We start from the raw sequence: 21,370 nt of genomic DNA on the forward strand, positions 1-21,370 counted from the left end.
CCATGGGTTGAAAATGCAGCAAACAAACATTAAAGTTGGACATGTAAATAGCCCCCTGTTCTTTTTTATGTTAAGCCTCGACTTTAAAGACCTCGAAACTTTTAGTTTAAAGTGGCATTTAGTTTAGACTTGTAGTTTTCCTATCTAAGACACACACACACACACACCGTCACTTCCTATATATCAAAGTGATTGGGCATGTCAACTTCTTCTACTACACATCTCTTGGCTAAAAATTCAAAGCAAAATGACAATAAACTAATTACTTTTAAAAGTTTTACCATCAAAATAAAATTAAAATTCTTAGGCCTCGTTTGTTTACTGAAAAATAATTTTTTTTGAAAAGTGAATTCCGGAAAAACGAATTATTTTTCAATATTTGGTAATATACATGATGAAAAATAAGTTGGAAAACACTTTTCAATATGTCATGGAAAATAAGTTAGAAAATAACTTATTAATGTTTTATTTTCTCAAGTTTATTAAAATAACGAGGAACAAATCTTACAAATTAAAAAGTTGAATGAGGACGAAATTGAAAAAAAATATAATTTCATAAATTATCTCAAATAAAATAAATAATAATAGAAATAAAATCTAAAAAATAAAATAAAAATAAAAGATGAAGAAATTAAAATAATAATTAACATTTCATAAATTATTTCAAATAAAATAAGTAACAATCAAAAGAATGAGACCAAATTTGATAGATAAAAAATTTCAATAAGAAAATGACAAGAGAAAACCAAATAACAATTATAAAAATGAGGATCAAAGTTAATATAAAAATTAAATTTTAAGGAATGAAATTGAAAAATAAATATTCAAAACAAAATATATATAGCAATCAAAAGTTTAAAGATCAAATTTGATATAATTAGCAAATAATATGATATTTCTAAAATTTTCACAACTTTTGGAAAGTGTTTTCCGCCCAAATTTTTCAGGAAAACACTTTCTTGAAAACCAAGCCAAATTTTTCTTTGACTGGAAAGTGTTTTCCGTTGACCAACTTTTCTAATGACAAACAAACACAGGAAAGTTTGAAAAGTGGTTTCCCGAAAATCACTTTTCGGAAAACAAATATGACCTTAATCATTACAAGAAAAAGACAATCCCATATTTTCTTTTCTTTTTGCAAGCCCTAGATAGACTACTTCTAACAACAACTTCTTGGTGTTGAACACAAATTTCTTTTCTCTCTCTCTTTTTTTTTTCTAATTTGATTGATTACATGATATTATCGAATTAATATTTGGATTATCGGTCCGATCAAAGACAAAATGGCTAGTCTATTCATGAATAACTACATTAGCTTGGTCCTGGAATTATACGAACACTAGCTGGGCACATTCTAATATAGTTTTCCATGTAATCCTTGTCTTCCAACACTACATTATTGATATTTAATTTTTCAATTTGAAGACTTAAAGTTATATAGAAAAAGATAGTACATATATTTATCTTTGCTTTGTTTTATTAATTTTTTTTTTGTGTGTGTGTGTGGGGGGGGGGGGGGTAACGTGGTGTAAAGTGTTTTTCAAAAATATTTTTCAATTAAAAATACATTAGAATAATTTATTATAGATTTTTTTATTTTTTTAGCATTAGCACATCAAAATAATTGGAAAAACATCTAAAAACTTCAATTTAATGTTTTTTTCATGGAAAAAACACTTTAAAAAACATATCAAATCACAAAAGCAAACACTCCGACCCCAACCAAAATCCTAACAGTGATCAGCCTGTATCCAAGAGCCAATTATAGAACAAAAAAAGAAGGCTATTTTTTGTTTTTTACACTTTTTTTTTAAAGGAAAAATAACATCGTTGAAAAAAAAATGAAATAACACAGTATGTACATATCACGGTTGAAAAACATGACTTTTATAACTTGTTACTATTCACATCCAGTAAAAAATATTAAATGGGGAGAGGATAGAGGAGAGAGGAGAGATAAAAATTAAAAAAAGACTCGAGAGACATGTCAAAGCTCCGATTACGACACCACTATTATCTTCAAATAAATCTTAACAAGATAAATTCAAAAACACTATGAAATGTGATTAACGGTAACCCGAGTGAGCTACACGCGACATCAAAAAACAAATGGGTCACCCTCCAGATTTAGACAATAAATGTGGCTCAATTGGAACATCGTTGATCACTTTTTTTATGCTGTTAAATTCATTTTATTGAGATTTTTTTATAATATTGGTGATATTGTAATTAGAGTGTTAATATATTTTCAAAATTTATTTTCTTTTTACATCTCTTATTTTTCCTCTATCCTATTTATTTAATATTTTTTTTAATTGCATATCGCTATTCTACAAAAATCATATTTTTCAATCAGTATATATAAATTATGCTATTTCTTTTTTTTTCTTTTAAGTTATTTCTTGAATATTTTTAATTAACCTTGCGGTTTAAAAAAATATATATATTCAAAGAAAAAAAAAAGCATCATTGATTACAATGGGAAATTAATCAATCACATATTTGACTTGACCCTGGCCCAATGTTCCGTTCTGACATCGTACTGTCAAAAAGTACTTTGGATCTACAACAATAATTCCACTGCCAGAACCATAATCACCAATCCGAACCAATTACTGTAAAAAAAACACTTTTGATTTTAGGGTTTTATATAATTTTTTCAAACTCCCAATTTCTGATCCCTATCTGGGTCCAAACTGTTAATGATCACCATCAAATAAAGCTGCACTACCTATGATCTACACTGCTACCATTATAGTACTGGGAGTAGCTTAGGTCGGTCCTAGTAAAAAAAAATTGATGAAGGACCACTCTATGAGGCTCCCGAAGGTTCAAAACCCCTTGTAAAACCCTGCAGTCACAATTTTCAAAAACATCTCAAAAACGCAGACTGCAGCTAGTGATACAGTGACAAGACTCAGAATTTCACAGTTGCTTTTAATCACCCGAATTTTGTGGGTGATAATTTACCTCAAAAATCACATCAAATCACAAACAATATAGACACATTTTTGCTTTTTAGCTTCGGTTAAAAACAGCCCCATTAACATATAAGATCCAATGAAAGTTACGTGAAGTTACTACAGACCCTGGACTCCTGATGATGGATAAGATGCGCAAATGGTGCAGCTTAAGCTAGAGGGGAAAATAAAAGTACAAGCAGAGAGAGCACAGAATTGTTGATGTAAGCAAGAGGTGTAGTGTAGTGTCGTAGGGTTAAGCGAAGAGAGAGAGTGCGGAAGAGAGAAAATTGGCAAGCGGCGGAGAAAGCTTGGGATAGAGGACCACCTGCTTTTAACGGACAAAAATTAAAGCTTGCGGGAGTTTCTTTTCCAACTCTCACCTTAGGCGTTTGTAGAATGTGTGCGTGTTGTAGAATTCATACAAGAAGTATATTTAGTCGTTTCTAATTTCATATTAAGAATCATAATTATCACAAACTAAATCTAAATAATCTTCTAAATATGCTCACTTGCTCCTTATCAGTTTTATAAGCTTGATTTTATAACTATATAGTTTTGTCTCTTATTATTATTGCTCTGAACTTAAAGGGGTCAATCTAATGATTAAGAATATATGTTTTCTGTCATGAATTCTGAGTTCAAACAAACCGATACTCAAAAAGATTCATTGAAATTCTGTAAATACACTAGGCTGGGCGCTGATGCGAGGAGGTCCATCTTAACGATGCGTTCTGATAGGATGTGGTTATCGGAGTGGGAAATGGCAGTGCATGGGTGCCCGTGGGAGGTGGGCATAATTTGATGGCGATGAACAGAAAGAAAGAAAGAAAAGATGCTGGTCCCCCGATGCAATAGAGAAGAGATGGTGGAATACTTTAATAGAGCAATTAATTAGAGGGATTAAATGGGGAAGCATTTGGACCACCTCGTCTCCTTCTCTCTTACCATAATTTGGGAACCATTTTTTTGGCACTACTCACACCACAACTCCACCCTATCAGGCGCATCTATTCTTTTCGTGTTTGAAAATGTAATCGTGATTATTTTTTAAAATATTTTTTATTTAAAAATATATTAAATAATATTTTTTTATTTTTTAAAAATTATTTTTTACACCAATGCATCAAAATAATTTAAAAATATTAAAAAAATATTAATTTAAAAAAAAATAAAAATAAACTAAATTTTTTAAAAACAATTTTAAAATATAAAAATAAACAGAGGCTCAATCTTTATCTTACGTTAAACTCTCCTCTTCTTCCTTGGAGTTTTTTTTTTTTTTTTTTTTAAGCCATGTTGAAAAGGAACCAATTTTATCACCCAAGGTTTAGCCCCACCAATAAGAGATATATAGGACCAAAGACTGATCTCGCATACACATGTCTCACTGAAACCCATCTGAAAAAGCCTGGACATATCTCCTACTTAGGAATGATTTCTTGGGATTCGTCAGAACTATATGAAGATATCTTACATATATTATGAAATTAAAGAAGCACATTTTTTATATTTATGATGGGGTTGCAATACTGTTTTTAATTACTCATCTACCTATTATATATCGCAGGATATTGTATCATAACGGTACGTACGTATGATTATGGAGATTTTTTGGAAGAAGAAACTATTTTGTCTATGATTGGATCTAGCTAGTAATAACTTAACCAACCATCAATGACATCTAGTCATGGTTGAAAATTGCTTGCATTAAAGGTCTTCAATGATATATATACTTGCACTGCTTTGAAAATCATAGAACCATTTCATGAAATTCAATAACTTTTTTGGAATTAAAGAAGTTAAATCTAAAGCCATTCCAAAAGAGTTATACGCCTATGATTAAGGGCAGGACTAGCACCTAATGGAGGGATTAGTAGTATATAGTATTATTTTTTTTTCTATTTTTTAAGGGGAAAAAAGGGAGTGAGTGAGTGGGTAATTAAAGTAAGCAAAACAGCAAGTCATGTGGCGGCTTGTATTTAGTGTACCTTGCAAAGGACGATTATTACTTTCTGTTGCTCCTGGTTTCTGTGTCATTAGTACTTTGCGAAGCAGAGGAGTTCTCTTTTTATATATATATATATATATATATATATATATATATATATATATATATATATATTAAAATAATGCTTTAAGGATGTGTTTTTCTTGGTTACGGTCATATTTTATTTTGCTGGTGTGAAATAATTGATGAGATTATATGGCTAGAAGTCTATTTTGGATGTATTTATATCTTGCTGCATTGACCCACTTGAGCTATAGCTGAGAGAGAGAGAGAGAGGCATATATCAAATGATGATCATGGCTAGAGGGTCATCATCACTTCTATCTGATCTTCTAATTCAGAGAAGTTATTCTTGATCCTTTTCTTCTTCTTCTTTGGATTGCTTTTCATTTCATGGCATACCATGTTGGCTTATTAAGAGAAACAGACTAAAAAAAAGGAGGGCTCTTTACCTCTCTCTTGGCTCCCTTCTTCTTCTTCTTCTTCTTCTTCTTCTCCACCAAACCTCTTCTACTAAGCAGCAAAAACCCTCTACTCTTTCTTCCTTGAACTAGGTAAAGTCTACCCTTAAATTAGCAACAAGAAGTTAAGTCTTCTTTTTGCTTGTTTTCTTCCTTTTTTTTCTTTCTTTGATTTAGCTGGATATCAAAAGTGGTCATTTCATTGATTTGAGTTTTGCTTTATGATATTTGTAACAGAGCTTTAATGATGTGAATTCTGTGAGTTCTTTTATTAGAGTGAATCTTGATCATGAAATTGTTGTTGCAGAGTCAACATCAGCTTAAAGAAAAGGTAGAGAAGCAAGAGCAACACAAGGAAGGGATATTTCTTGGTGTTACATGGCTAGAGAACTGTGTGAAGATAAGTCAAGGAGCATGGTATCATCAGGGAGTTTTTGTTATACAGATGTCTCATCTAGTAACCCAACAATCCAGACCCATCTTGTGAATCAGATCCAAGGCTTTGAATCCAATCCAGAGATGTTCAACTTGACTACAGGCATGGAGATGATAGGGTTTTCAAAGAATCTACAACAGCAAAAAAGTGACAGTAACTCAGCTATGTGGAAAGGATTCTTCAACAAACCACCAAACAACAACCCCGGTGGTCCTTCTTCTTCAAAGGCAATCAATGACTCAACAAGTGGTGTTTTTTATCAACATGAGTTCAGTAAACCTGATTTCTCAACTGGGATTTCTGATTCAAGTAATGAGAATCTAATGGTTGGACCTGATCACTCAGCTCCTTGGCAAGAAAACAGGTTGCTTGTTGATGATTCTTCTTTGAGGTGTGTGTTTCCATGTGAAGGAAATGAGAGGCCAAGTCAAGGTCTTTCATTGTCTCTGTGCTCAAGTAATCCGTCTACTATTGGGTTACAGCCTTTTGAACTAAGGCACACATCTACTCATCAGAATCAAGATAATACACAAGAAATGAGGTTCTTCGGGAAATCTCCAGAAAATATTCAGCAACAGATGATGCAAGCTGCAAATTTACATCATCAAGGGCAGTTTCAGCTTAGGAACTCAAAGTACATGGGTCCTACACAGGACCTATTGAATGAGTTCTGTAGTCTTGGGACAAAGCAAGGTGATGCAGTAAAGCAAAAGCTCCACAAGCCTAAACAGTGGGATGATGATCAGAACGGAAGTTCTTCAAGAAAGCAATCTCTTCAGTCTCTTGAATTCATTGAATTGCAGAAGAGAAAGACAAAGCTGCTTTCAATGCTGGAAGAGGTATATGTGTTTCATGAACTCCTCGTTTTAAAGTCCATAAAGGGCCCATCTTTTTCGTTATTCTTTTCAAACACAAACATATTTCTTGGACCTTAATTACTGACAAGAAAGATTGAGACTATTACTCTTGTAGTTGATTTGTTGTGGTTCTAAACTCAGTTCTGGAACTAGTTTTTAGCGACTTGGGGGCTCTTCTTTAATTCCCACATCATGACAATTCAAGCTTTTCGTTAACTTTCAGAAACCTCTATTCCTTTATTTATTTATTTTTATTTTCACGGCATCTTTGTTTTCATCTTATTACTCTCCTTTTGGAGGTATCAATCCTGCTGTAACTCATGTTTTCAATGGCTAAGAAACCTCAACTCTATTTTCACACCTATCTCTGTCATTTTTTCCTTTCTTTTCTATTTTTTAGGTGGATAGAAGATACAGGCACTACTGTGATCAAATGAAAGATGTGGTATCATCCTTTGAAGCTGTGGCAGGTACTGGAGCAGCCTCAGTCTATTCAGCTTTAGCATCGAAGGCCATGTCAAGGCACTTCAGATGTTTAAGAGATGGAATTGTGGCTCAAATTCATGCTACAAAGAAAGCTATGGGAGATAAAGATACCGTTGCACCAGGTACCACAAGAGGTGAAACTCCAAGGCTAAAGATTCTTGATCAAACTTTAAGGCAACAAAGGGCTTTTCAACATATGAGCATGATGGAGAGTCACCCGTGGAGACCTCAAAGAGGCCTACCTGAAAGATCTGTGTCGGTTCTTCGAGCTTGGTTGTTTGAGCATTTTCTCCACCCGTAAATATCTCTCTCAATCTCTCTCTGGGCTTCCACAAGATTTAGACTTTATAATATAACTGCACTACATAGTAGATTTAATGAAAGAATCAAAGTATTCTCCAAACAAAAGCATAAATACAACACATGTTAAGAGTTATGTTCTAGTCCCAGTAACAGCTTTCATAATTTAAGTCTTAACAAGGGTCTCAATCATTTTGCTTGCAAAAACAAAAGCAATTGCCTAGTTAGTTTCTACCCACTTCCATTAAGATTCTTTGTTTCCTTTTTGTCATATTATTTTCAATCATTTGGTTGCCATTCTATGTGCATATTTTTTATTTTTGTGTGGATTAATTTGATTCTATCGCATAGGACCCATATCACTGGCACACGCAAGAGGACTTAGCTAATATATATATGTGTGTATGTAGTTCCAGCCTCACATCAAGCACTAACCCTCATGCTTCTCATGGTAAACCCTTTTTCAGGTACCCAAGTGATGTTGATAAACATATCTTAGCCCGCCAAACTGGTCTCTCAAGAAGCCAGGCACGTCTACATCTCTCCGTAGATTATTTTAATCTTCAATGAATTAATTTATATTATCAATGGGGCATGTCTTCTTAGGATCCACAGTAATAATCGAATGATCACAAAATGTGATTAATTATATATGTGTAGTGTTAATTTATACGATGCCTCTTTGTTTTTACATGTCTTTCAACAGGTATCCAATTGGTTTATCAATGCAAGAGTGAGGCTATGGAAACCTATGGTGGAAGAGATGTACTTAGAAGAAACAAAGGAGCAAGACAACAACATGGCCTCCTCGGATGGGGTTACTGATCTTGATGAGAATATTAATGGCCGGCCTAATCAAAACCCTTCTTCAACAGATCAAAAACCGTCACCGGACCAACTCGTTCGAATTGACTCCGAATGCCTCTCTTCCATTATCTCTAACCGAGATAAAAATGACACCAACAAAAGCATTAAGACATTTCAGAGCCACCATTTACAGCCCCAACAACAGAACTTTGGAAACTTTGGTGCTATGGAACTGGACTTCTCATCTTACAATCATCATACCGCGGCAGGGGTTTCTTATGCTAATGACAGTGTTAATAACCAGACCTTCAATGGTGGTGGAGTGTCATTGACATTAGGGTTGCAACAGCATGGGGGGAGTGGAGTGAGCTTAGCATTCTCTCCTGGCTCTCAAAGTTCTCTATTTTACCCTAGAGACCATATTGAAGATTGCCAACAAGTTCAGTACTCACTTCTAGATGGTGAAGGACAGAATTTGCCTTATAGGAATCTGATGGGAGCTCAGTTGCTGCATGACCTGGCTGGATAAAATAAAAAAGCTTGATGCCCCGGACACTCGGTGGGGGGTGCCGCGCGTATAGCCGGAGTTCCAGCCAAAGGATGGTGATGGTTGATAAGTAGTTTAGGCATAGATAAATACTCCATACATATTTATATACATAATGCTACACTAGTTTGGTTTAAAATGCTATGGATCGATGTCCATAGCTTAGAATAGTATTGCATCTTTGTTTTATTTTTTTTATTTTTTTCCATTGGAAATTAAGAACTCGTTTATTTTCTACTTGGGCTAATTTTGAAATCGCAAGTGATTGGTGAAAGTTAGGGCCGCTATGTCTTACCTCTTTTGGTTTGGAATCTGTTTTTCATCTAAAAGAAAAGAAATTATCATGTTTTATGGGTTGCAGGTACATGTCCCTCTCCCTCTCCCTCTCTCTTCGTGATCGCCGAGGCTGAGTGATTGAATCATTTGTGGCTCTTGTTTAAGTCGGTGGTTTGATCTTTTTTATTTATTTTTTTAAATGGTTCCTTAATAGCTAGATTTTTATTTGCTTTTTTGGGTTTTCCATGAAGACAAAACCAAGTTAGCAACACAATTTGGTTGGGCCTTGGTTTTGGAGATTAAGACAATTGCTGCAAAAGGTGGTCCCTAATTCATCTTCATGAATAGGATCTTTCATGCCCATACGAATTGCTTGCTTTATGATTTGTCAACTTTGGCATGGTTTATGCTCTACTGCTTTTGCTGGTGGAAAGGTGCCCCTTTTTTTCACCTGCCTTTCCAACATGGTATGTGATGGCTTTACGTTTTTCTAGGATTATATATATATATATATATGCTTCTTCAAGCAGAAGATGCAGCTCTTCCAGATTTTATTTCCTTTCTCGCCTTGAAATTATTCCCAAGATTTAAGATGTGAAAAATGTGTGCCTAACCTAGCTAGCTAGCTGCTCGTCTCTTGAGGGCGACGTCTCCGAGCGAGGATAATCTTAATTTCTCTGAAAATCATCCTTGGAGAATCTCGATTATATATTAGATTTAAGGATCATATCATGAGCGGAATCCATTCGATCATTCAGCATGGGTGAAGATCTCTCAAGAACAAAAAAATATTTAAATAAATTAGCATTGCTCACTAGCTCATGTTAATGTAATAGCCTAGTATATTTGAGTTTTCTTTTTGTTTACTTTATCTGCGTTTTTTGGCAACGTTTCTAGAAACTAATGAGAGCATAAAGAGAGGAATTCCCTTCATTCAAGTAAAAACAGCATTTGTTCTAAAATAGAGTATCTATATGCTCTTATGCTGATAAGGGAATTTTGTGAATATTTTATATAAAACTTCAAATTCTTCGTACCCAAAATATTCATGCAATTAATAATTTACTTCCAATTGTGTGTTTTTCTAATGCTATGCTTCTACCTAGTTTACCACGCAATGCCTTTTGTTAGGCCTGGCTAGTTAAAGAACTTTTTTTTGGAGTTGTGGTGCAATTTCTTTTCTTTTTTTTTGTTAAAATTTGATATATTTTTTTATAAATTATTATTTTTTAGTGTTTTTTTAATTTTTTTGATTTTCTGATATAAAAAATAATTTTTAAAAAAACAATATCTATCACACACCCAAGTAACCTCTAAAACAAAATAGAGGACATGATTGGTATATATATGTGCTTAGAAACAGAGGAAAGTATGGTTTTTCATGTACTAGAGTTTTTTATTTTTTGTTCTTTGTCCATTCATGATAAAATGATTTTGTTTTTTTATTTTAGAATATCTTCTTGAAATAAATATCTTGATAACAAACAATCAAACCAATGTTATGCACGAGGTTAATTCGATAAAGTAAATTATTAAAGTGAAATTATCTTTGACTAACGTCTTTAATTTTATTACAAAAAATATAATCTCTTTTATTATTTTAATGGAGATATTTTGTTTTATTAGCAATTGATAATAATACGAAATATGAATTGGTTTTTTCAATTAACCATATAAAGAATCAGTATTGTAAAATATAAATATACAGATAATTATTTTATTATTAAATTATTTATTACATATGATGAATATAATTAATAAAAAAAGATATTGTAGGATATGACATGCATGATGTCTCGAAAAGAATTTACTTGTCAGGTATATAGCAATTCAAGTACATGGAGGGGGCCAGAGGATGCATCCTCTATCTTCACGAATTTGTCCTAATTTCTACACTCATATTCGTTGGAGGATACTATTAAAAAATAAAGGCGTAAATCGCAATTAAGAGTTATTAATTTCTTAAGATTGTCGGGTAGAAAGTAATTTCTTCGATTTTTCAATTGTAACAATAGACATGATTTTTTTGACTTTTACAAAACAATCTAAATAAATAATTTTTTTTTATTAATATAGATATTCGGGTCAGCTTGTGCACACCTTAACTAATTTCATAGAACCTAAAATTGATGACCATGTAAGATTTTAGTAGCCATCATATTAGCAACCATATAACTCGAACTTGAGATCATAGGAAAAGCAAATCTTCTTAGTCTCAATCTCTTATCATTAGACCACCTACTACATGATTAAACGAGTAACTTTTGCTTTCCTCAAAGATTGGGCAAGTAATAATTTTATACATCTTTAACTTCGTATATACAAATGCAATATTAGGGATAATATCTTACATGTTATAAAAGGTTAGTCCCATCCCAAAGGAGTGTTTTATTAATTGATTTAATATTATGATTTTATCATCTATTATATATGTCCACATAATATTTCACAATGTCATTCATTTAGACTATTATATATAAATAACCTTTATTTCTTGTAATATATATGTTTCTTGTAACAGATGACAATAGTTCATTGAATTTTATAACAGTTGAGACCTGAGGATGAGTTTTTGTACGCATGCAGCTCCCACCTCCGTCAACTATTTAATTTTTTATGATATGATCTCTTCATCTATTTTTGTTTTCCAGACGAGGGGACCTAAGAATTATTCTTAGGCACGTGTGATCACCAACGTACACGTGTCAATAAGATTCATACCAAACAAAATGTTATTTGATTAGAGAGGGATTAGCTAGGCTGAAGTACTCCTACTCTTGTCATTCGAATAAACTAGGAATAAAAATCCAGGTGAAAGTAAGCAAGCATCCATGGCCAGCTGCTGTGGCCATGAAACCTCTCTCAGAAAACAGCAGCTTCTTACAGAGCTGAATAACCCAAGATAGAAGGAAAATGCAAGTGGCAGAGGTTGACTGACGGCATCCAATAGGAAATATTCTTTAATTGTTCTTAATTAGGTTTCCTAATACATTAGTTTTATTTGACTTGTTCATCCTAACAACACTACGTACTAGCTTGTTGAAACGTTAAATCGTTTTTCTTGAATAATCATCTGCTAGTTTTATACTAGCCATGTGTCTGCACTTTGTTACCAGCAGGATATATATATATATATATATATATATATATATGTAACACAAAAACAAATATGCATATGCAAGCACGGGCCTACCCAAGCATTTGAGCCATAAAAAGCCTTGCCCTGCGAGACACGGCTTTTTTTTTTGGCCTACCCAAGCATTTGAATTTGAGCCATAAAAAGCCTTGCCCTGCAAGACACGGCTTTTTTTCAATATTAGAGGAGGGTGTATGCCTTGTTCGTCCTTTTGTTTTTTTTTTTAATATATGAAGAGGATTTCATTATTTGCTAGCCTAGTTTTTCAGTGGTTCTTGGTAGCTAGAAAATCATATCTTAGGTTTTTTGTTTTATTTAAAAAATTAATTTTTAATCTATTTTAAATTTAAAACACCTAAAAAACAACTTGTATATCTTGATAAACTTATCTATTGTCTTAAAAAACCATTCAAAAACTTGAAGTAAAAAATATTCTTGATCTCAAATCTATCGTCTCAGGATAGGGGAAGGGAGAACAACACCTAAGCTAAATTTTCCTCGTCAAATGAAAATCGTTGATAGAAAAATAAATTTTTTTTGGCTGAAATCAATGTCAATTAAGATTCTTTCTCTATTAGCATAATCTCTGACAACTTTCTATCTCTTCTCTCAAACCACGGACTGAAAAATAAAAAAAAAAAAAATTTCAGATCAAAATTAAATTTGTAAAATATTAAAAGACCTAAAGTTCATCATTTGAAGGTAATAGTAGGATCAAAGTGAACTTCTTGACCCAATTTCAAAATTATCATCTATTTTATCCGTATTTTTTATTTTAGTCCTCTTTCTTTTAATCTTGTCATTCCTCAACAAATTTGAATCAATTAGCCTTCATTTTGGCCATAAAAAGACTAAATCATTAAAAAGAAAGTTTAAGGGTTAATATAAAAAACACATGATGAATCTACAGCAAACTGTATCTTGATTTACTGTTCATGTGACTATAGTATTCATGTCAAACGGTTTAGAGTTTTGTACAGTAAAGTTTTCTTCTCATATTAAAGAGGCTCAAATCGAGGTTTGTTTTACACACTCACACAATCCTCAGGCCTGTTTTTCTACTAAAAGCTAATTTAAAACCCTTCTCAATAACCTATTCCCAAGACTATTTCTACAAGCCATCAGTCCTACTAATGCTAGCACTCCTCGAGCATAACAACAGGAACCGAATACAAGATTCAGATAGCTAGTAGATGCGACTTGCGAGACTAGAGCCAGCATATCTTGATATGCAACAGAAATATTTCACTCCCCAATCCCTCCCCCCACGCTCCCGAGCTTTGGCTTCTTGAATCACTTGAAATTTTACGATTATGATCCCAAATGAGATTTATTCATGACTTAGCTATGGCAAGCTATGTTCTTCCTTTCCGAAGGAGAGCCTTACAGATTACAAAATTCAACCCCCAGGTTCAGGTTGGGCCTCTCAAAGCCATTATTAGCAATAAAGGGGTCCAGAAGTAGCAGATGCCGTTTCGCCCCTGCTTGCAGCTTTGGACCAAACTTCTCTTAGATTTCAATTGGAGCTCTGGCTGAGCCCAAGCCAAGTTTGGCTGGAACGTACAATTTCTTGGGCTTTGTTTGTGATCGTTGATAATACCTGAGCATCGCAGTCGACACGCAGCCATCTTGCAAAAGAAAAAACTGCTGTAAAAGTACTTCTACATGCATAATGTTTTATCCCCAGAGTAGGTGTTGTGGGAGTGTGTTTGGACGTGAAATGCATAATTTCCCCCATCATACATGTGATTAGTTTATCTTTACTTTCTTTCCTCTCTTTTTTTTTTTTGGATATCAAAAGAAAAATAATTCTTTAAAAAGAACAAGAATTGTGAAAATACCAATTTAATGAAGAGAGTATAAATGTGCTTGAGAATATGATTATTTTTCAAAGTGTTTTTTTTAGAAATATATTAAAATAATATTTTTATTTTAAAAATTTTATTTTTAATATTAGTATATCAAAAATGATCTAAAATTATTAAAAAAAAATTAATTTAAAATAAAAAAAAATCATGAAAATCAGGTTGAGCCGCGGCTCAAATAGACAATTAATGCATTTGGGAATTGCATGTAGGATCGAAGAGTTTCGTGAATCCACCTTATGCCTGCCGATACCATACATTTAGATTCTTAATTCATGCAATTGCATTTTCATTGATTTCTTTTTTATATATATAAAATACATGTAATTTAATCACACGTTGATTTTGTGTTTTGTATGTCTTAAAATCTTTCCTTTTTCTTTGTAGGATTGCGAGGAGAAGAAATCTTATGAATCCTTTTAGCTTTTTTTTTTAAGAATGAATGATTTCATTTATCAGAAAACAACTTAGCAGGCAAAGGACCTGCTGACAAACAGAAGCTGTGCTGCATAAGAAGATTCCAGATTACAACTGGAAACAACTAAACAATACAATCCCCCAACAGTTCAGGTTTCAAGACAACTTCCTGCAAAAACCTTGATTTAGAGCTGGTTTGGCTCTGCAGCTGTGGTTGCGATTACAGTTTATTTAAAATACAGTTTATAGCCATTTAGTTAAGAAAAAAATTGATATTCTATTCATTGGATCTCATTTAATTTTTGCGTTAGAAACACAGTAAAAAAAAACAGTGATTTCTTTTTTTTACTGTTCATGTTAATTGCACTGTTGAATAAACAGTGTATAGTGTACACTGTTCATGTGAACAGTGCAAGAGAATTGCATTGTTCACTTGCCTGCGTGAACTTTTTTTTTTTTTTAAGAAGCGTGTTAATTTTTTTAACATTTATTTTAAAAAAACACTAGTTTAGAGTGAATTTTATACCTGATAATATTTTATCTAATTTTATTACTTGCTAAAAATATTATGAAAACTGTAGTTTTTGTCGAATGTATTTCGTACATAATGGAATTATAAATGGTTTTATGGAATAATAAAAAATATTTTATATGAATTATGATTTATTTTATGATATAATAGCAATAGTTAAATTCACAATATTTAAATTAAAAATCATCAATATTAATATATATTTTTAAAATTATTTTATAATCTTAATTTTAAAAGTATTATTTAATCAAACATATTGAATTATTTTTTCTTCAATCTCAATTTTAACCACAGTTTTAACAAAACATCTATTTTTTTAAACCAATCTCAACTAAAAATACTTTTTATAAAACAACTATTTTTCAAATCATAGCAAGTATCACTCTGTATTCAAGGGTGGCTAGCTCATCTTTGTTGAGCCAACGCTTGTATATAGTCTAGAGCGTTTTCTCTTTCGACGAGTCCATCGCTGTGCTTAAGGACATTAACCCAGGCTCCAGTGTCATCAACCTAGGGAGGCAACCAGGTACTGGACGGATTTTGATTGCCCTGCGAGCAGGTCCACAATTGACCATCTAGATTTTTTCTGTCTTGAAATGAAGAGCTATTGTCTAGTTCGATAGAGAGTGGGGGAAAAGAATAGAGGCTAGCTCTCGATGAAACCTATTTTACGAGACACAATAATTCAACATCTGAGAAACCAGGTTTTCAAGGGGTTGGCCGTACCGAGGGGGCCGTTCAGGTTAACCCTTATTTTCACTCTTCTATTGAATGTCACGTGAACCTCTGTAGACGGCAAGAAACCCATAATTGAACTTATTTTTTTATGTTTTATTCTCTGAATATTAAAAGAAAAAAAATCATACTAAAAAATTGATTTTTGTATTAATTTGTTTGCCTTCTCGAAAATATTTCAATAAAGAAGGTGTTTTTCTATAATTATACTTAAAAAAACGCTATTATTTGTTTGATTTTTATTTTTTAAAGTATATATCTATGTGTTGCAACGGTAAATGACTGCAACTATACTATGAATGAATTTTCAGTACAGAAGGGGTCAAAGACCAATACTTCGACACAAATGGACCGGTACAATAATTGATGGCGGTCGGGGGAGAGATGGGTCCCTAATCAAGGAAGCTTGGCCCACCTCCCAGTACCTAGGGAAACGAGAGAAAAAAACTTTTTCCTGGAGAAGATGCGGTGTTGAAAGGGAATTAATTGGATTTGGAGGTAGGATTGTTGCTATCATGTCATGAATTTCAAGGGATAGGAACGCCCGCACTTCTACACAATTTTTCTGTGAATTTTGCACCGACACTTTTGGCTGTCATTTTTAAGAATTAGTAGCGTATCATTACTATTGTTTCTCTCTCTCTCTCTCTCTCTCTCTCTAGATTTTAAGCCCCTTTCCAATTTTTTTTTTATTTATTTATTATTAAAAAAATTGATCTATTTAAAATGTTTTCTAATAAAATAAAATTTTAATTTGGTTTTCAAAAAAATATTTTTTTTATTTTAAGTAAAAATTATAAATTGTGAAAAAATCAAAAATATTTTATTATTTATTGATTATATTAAATTTGATTCTCAATCTTTTTATTATTATATTTTTTTAAAATATTTTTTTAATTTTATCATTTACAATTTAATTTATAAAAGGATTGAATATAAAAAATAAAAACTGAATTAGAAATATCAACAATAAAAAATATCAAGCTATTAATTTAAGCGGTGGAAAAAAAAACACACTAGCAATAAATTGTACACTCAACTCCAATACACCCCGTCCAAAAAAATAAGACGCAGTGATGCTTTTAATAACATGCCAGAAAAATATTTTATTTTTTAATATTTTTTATTAAAAAATCAAATTTTCTCTCATATATAATAATTAAAAAAAGTTCTTGATGAAAGGCCAGTTTTAGTTTTTTAGATTACAAACCATAAACCACAAAATATTAATTTATATTTGTCTTTTAATTTTTTAATTTTAATTTTATTTAATATCTCATAAGCTAGAATGTAATATGAACATGTAAATTTCTCATATTTCTTTAAAAACAATTATAAAAAGTTCTTGATTCAGCCTAGGCGCATCGGTAGTGCCAGCACTATAGTGAAAAACACTAGGAAAAGGTAAAATGCCACAGATGATACGATTGAAGGATCGGACAGGAATCCAGGGGCTAAGAAAGCCACCTCCACCACTCTTCTTACACTATTCTTCCAATAGTTTTTTTGTTTTTTTTTTAACTTCAGTGATATTTCATTGAACTGGAAAGTTTTTTACAAGTTTAAGGCGTAGCTTTTGACGACTGTTTACAATCCAACCCAAGGGGAATCTAAACACCCTGCAGCTTTAAGAACCCAGTCAGCACTCAGCAGCTGCACCAGCAGCGTTCCTACCCATATGTTTCGTTAGCGCTCGATACTGGAGTTAAATTGTAGCAGTAGAATTGGTCATGTCAAGTTGAAAGAGATCCATCTGATGCAACTACAACTAGGGGAGGCACCATATAATAAATTGCATGCATATGAAATTGATTACCAGCATGTGCAGAGAAACAAAAAGGTCATAAAATTCTCTTTCCCCGTGTGTTTATTTATGTCGTGCTTTGTCCAGATGAAACAAAATTACTGTAAAAACAAGCAACCATCATAGAATAGATTTGAGAGAAATAAGGGCAGCAAACGTTTGGACAGGCAGTATATTTGGGTCTCAAAACTCCATTATAAGCGAGAAAATATTAACAAGTTGAAGAGTACACATCAAGCACATGTATATAATGCGTACACCACGATGTTTTATACATCAACATATTTCTTTTCTAATGATTCTTCTGTAAAGTCTACACATGAACACAGTTACACTTGCAAAATTGGTAACATAAGAAATAAATTGAAGAACCAAGAATTTAAAAGGCAAAGAAGAGAAGCAGCTACTATCCTAAATCTCTCCACTTACCCCCCCTATACTTCACTGATCTCACCATCCCTACATCCACCCACATTAACCATGACACTTCCTTTCTTCTTTGAGTTCATTACCCGGCAGCAGTTTCTTCTTGGAGACTGCCAATTACATGCACAAACGAAGCCAAAAAACCCCATATTACTTGGTCTGGTTTATAAAGCAGAAATGTCAAGTAACAAGTTTAATGATAGTAGTGACAAACTAAACAACATGAGAACTACTTACTCTATTCCATAGATGAGGATCAGGTTTCTTATGAACCACAATTGTCTCAATCTTGTCAGGATCAGCCATCTTCCACTTGCATGCAGGATGTGGGACGTGATGCCTCCCATACTCACTCACTGTTGTATTAAGCGAAGAATCAAATTTGGCCTTCAACAAGTAAAACACAAAGGGCTTCTGACAAGGGTTTCGGCTAACTGGGCGAGTGTTGAATGCATATGCTGTGTAATCTGCTTTCCTGTACCAATTCAAGAATGTTCTTGAAGGCATTTCTATCTCACGGGGCGAGAAGACTCCTCGGAAAATTTGAACAGCAAAACCCCATGAAACAGAAATGGTCCACCTCTTGGATTTATCATAGCAAATGGATTGCTGCATTAACCCTGCAGAGTCGAGCTTCATTGGCACCGTTAGCCACCGTAGGGCTTTGACTCGAGTCGCATTTGGGAAAATGGGTTCGACAACATCAAGATGATGCAATGAGACCAAGGGTGTAACCGGGTGTGACGCTAGGAGTCCAAACAGGTTTCCATACACATCATACTGCCAGGCAACACAAACAGCTAGAATCAGTAACTATCCCCATTACAAATAACATACTTCAAATACTAAAAATTTCATAAGAACGTAAAAAGGTAATGTAATGCCTAAGTGGGAAAGTCCTCCTTCCTGTCAACAAGCTTCGTCAATAGAAGTTCATTCCCTAGTCACTCCGCAAAACATGATACAAGAACCCTACAAATCAAGCAGCTATTATTGAGCTCCTGATTCAAATAATGAAATTTATATCTCATTATGGACGGTGCTTTACGTCCAAGCAAGCATTTAAAATTACATAGAGTGCACCCTATACACGCAATTCCCAACACATGTTGTCCCATGATTGGCCCACAAGGAAACTAAAAGCAGTTCAAAAGTGATCCTCTCATGATCTGGCCTATTAACCTTTATAAACTTTACTTAGATTGCAAAACATCTAAGCAAACTTCCTATTGTCCATTACAAGAAATGAGTGCCAACAACACCAAAGATGAGTTTCTCCAGACTCCTCAAAAAACATAGCCCACGAACTTACTGTGCCAATAATGTGCTTCCTTTAACAATTAGCAAAAATGTACACCCTATATCAAGATAAGCTTCTCCAGACTCCTCATCAAATCCTTTTACATTGCAACAGCAGAGTTTTCTGTACACTTCCTGGTTAAATGAGTATGATATGCACGTATTCGAAATGCATTGTAATTTGTAAGTAGTGACATTGGCATGGTGAGGGACAAAACCAGGTCCAAGTCTAGGTACACGTGGGTCCCATACCGACACCTAACGAACTCATGAATGGACATCACAGCTTATTGAGCTTATTAGGGTTGGAACCTCAAGAGTCTACTGACCAATGTGAGCATATAGAATAAAGTGGGAGACCCACATCACAAGTCATAATTCAATGCCACTTATCTACCCTGAAAAGTAAATTGCCCGAAACCAAATATCTTTAAAAAAACTAGGAGGACAGAACCCAGCTCATTAACTAAACAACGATTAACATTAAGTGCCTTTTTTTAGCTCTAAGGCCCCGCAACATCAATCCAACCGATTCGGCCGAAATATCGGCAATAACTCTAAAAATAGAAGAGTCCAGAGTTCTAAAGCGTAAGCATCTATCAGCCACTGAGTTGGTATGGTAAACTCTAAACTCAACAAACCCAATTTGGTAACTCCATCATAGCAGAGAAATCAAAACCCAATAAACAACAAAAGAACGAGCAAAACGCCAAAAAGACATCACTTATAACATGTGAAAGACAGCAAGAAATTTAATTACCTGGTGAAAGCCAACTTCTTTAGTGAGTGGGACACCGAGTTCAGCCATACAAGCCTGCATTCTATCATCAGATCCATAAAGCCCTGGATACCTCTGTATACATCTATCTTGCATCTTATCAAGAGCTTTTGCTAATGGATAACTAATAGCAAAACCACCACCACCATAAGCCATTCCGTAAGAGAAAAAAATGTTTTGCAAATGAGATTCTGATAAGCTCCCAATGTAATAATACTGATTATGATCATATTTCCTCAAGATTCTCACAAGGTTCTCCGCTATAAAAAACGTGTCATCATCTCCCATTACAAACCACCGCACATTTTTTAGCCCGAGACGCAATGTTTCGGACACGATCCGAGAGATCCTGATTGCAGACCTATGACCTTGTTTGTTTGTGTAAGAAAATCTCGATGTGTCACTTGAAATTTTAATTGGTGGCAAGTTGCTGTCTTCTCTTTCTTGATTCTTCACTTTATCATCTAACCAAACAATGCCTCTCATTTCTTGAGGTTTATACCAAATCTTGATGTAATTTTTTCGTTGTTCCCAGAGCTTTGCTGAGGCTGCAATACCAAAACTATGTGTTGAAACCCAGTTTCTAGACGGGGTTCTTGATTTTCTCTTCTGGGAATGGCTAAAGATGTGTGATTTCGAATCAAAGGTAAGGAATTGTTGTTGGAAATTGAAGAAAGATGACGATTTGTAGTGAAAGGTTCATTGTTGCAAGCACGAGAAGTTGAAACAAGCTTGAGAGTGTAAACAACATAAGTGACTGAAACAAAGAGGATTAGCCATACCATGAGTTTTGGTAAGGTTCTGGTTTGTGACCCAGAAATTAGGGTGGAAGATGGACTTCTCATTTGATCCCAGATTATTTTATCTGGGTCTTTCTGGGTATTCACTTTCATGTTCCTTGTCTTGTTTTCTTTTCCTTTCTTTGGTCTCTCACTTTGCAAGAACACTCGTATTGTTTTTGGTTTGAGGTTGTGGGCTTTTTATAGTAAGCAAGCAAAAAAAAAATGTGAGTTGAAAAATGTTAAATTTAAGAGAATCTAGGCGGGTTTTTTTGCTAGATGTGGGAGATACAGGTGCATAGAAAGAAAAAATGGAGCTTGAATTTAGAGAGATAAGAAATTGAGGGACTTGAATGAATGAGAAAATCAATGTGAAAACCCAGATGGAGAGAATGAGAGAAGATAGATGAAAGAAGGTGAGGGAAAATTTTCGAGAAGTGAGAGATGAGAGAACTGAA

The 21,370-nt window shown here is 33.6% G+C and overlaps 1 protein-coding gene and 1 pseudogene across 1 annotated transcript; one reads left to right on the top strand and one right to left on the bottom strand.

Annotated features, from left to right (window-relative positions):
• Nucleotides 1-5,198: 5,198 nt before the first annotated feature.
• On the top strand, nucleotides 5,199-9,152 carry LOC133677952 (homeobox protein BEL1 homolog). Its single transcript, XM_062100101.1, has 5 exons — nucleotides 5,199-5,525; nucleotides 5,740-6,707; nucleotides 7,126-7,508; nucleotides 7,979-8,039; nucleotides 8,218-9,152. The coding sequence occupies exons 2-5, from the start codon at nucleotides 5,811-5,813 to the stop codon at nucleotides 8,845-8,847; spliced, it is 1,971 nt and encodes a 656-aa protein (XP_061956085.1). The 5' UTR covers nucleotides 5,199-5,525; nucleotides 5,740-5,810; the 3' UTR covers nucleotides 8,848-9,152.
• Nucleotides 9,153-17,803: 8,651 nt separating this feature from the next.
• On the bottom strand, nucleotides 17,804-21,364 carry LOC133677984 (uncharacterized; annotated as a pseudogene).
• Between the last annotated feature and the right edge of the window lie 6 nt (nucleotides 21,365-21,370).

The sequence above is a fragment of the Populus nigra genome, chromosome 1 (assembly GCF_951802175.1).
Source record: "Populus nigra chromosome 1, ddPopNigr1.1, whole genome shotgun sequence".
NCBI classification, from domain to species: Eukaryota; Viridiplantae; Streptophyta; class Magnoliopsida; order Malpighiales; family Salicaceae; genus Populus; species Populus nigra.

Excerpts from the sequence above, each read along its gene's own strand:
- LOC133677952 (XM_062100101.1), top strand. The coding sequence starts at position 5,811 with ATGGCTAGAGAACTGTGTGAAGATAAGTCAAGGAGCATGGTATCATCA. Across the intron at positions 7,509-7,978 it reads TTTGAGCATTTTCTCCACCC|GTACCCAAGTGATGTTGATA; the intron begins GTAAATATCTCT and ends ACCCTTTTTCAG. Across the intron at positions 8,040-8,217 it reads CTGGTCTCTCAAGAAGCCAG|GTATCCAATTGGTTTATCAA; the intron begins GCACGTCTACAT and ends GTCTTTCAACAG.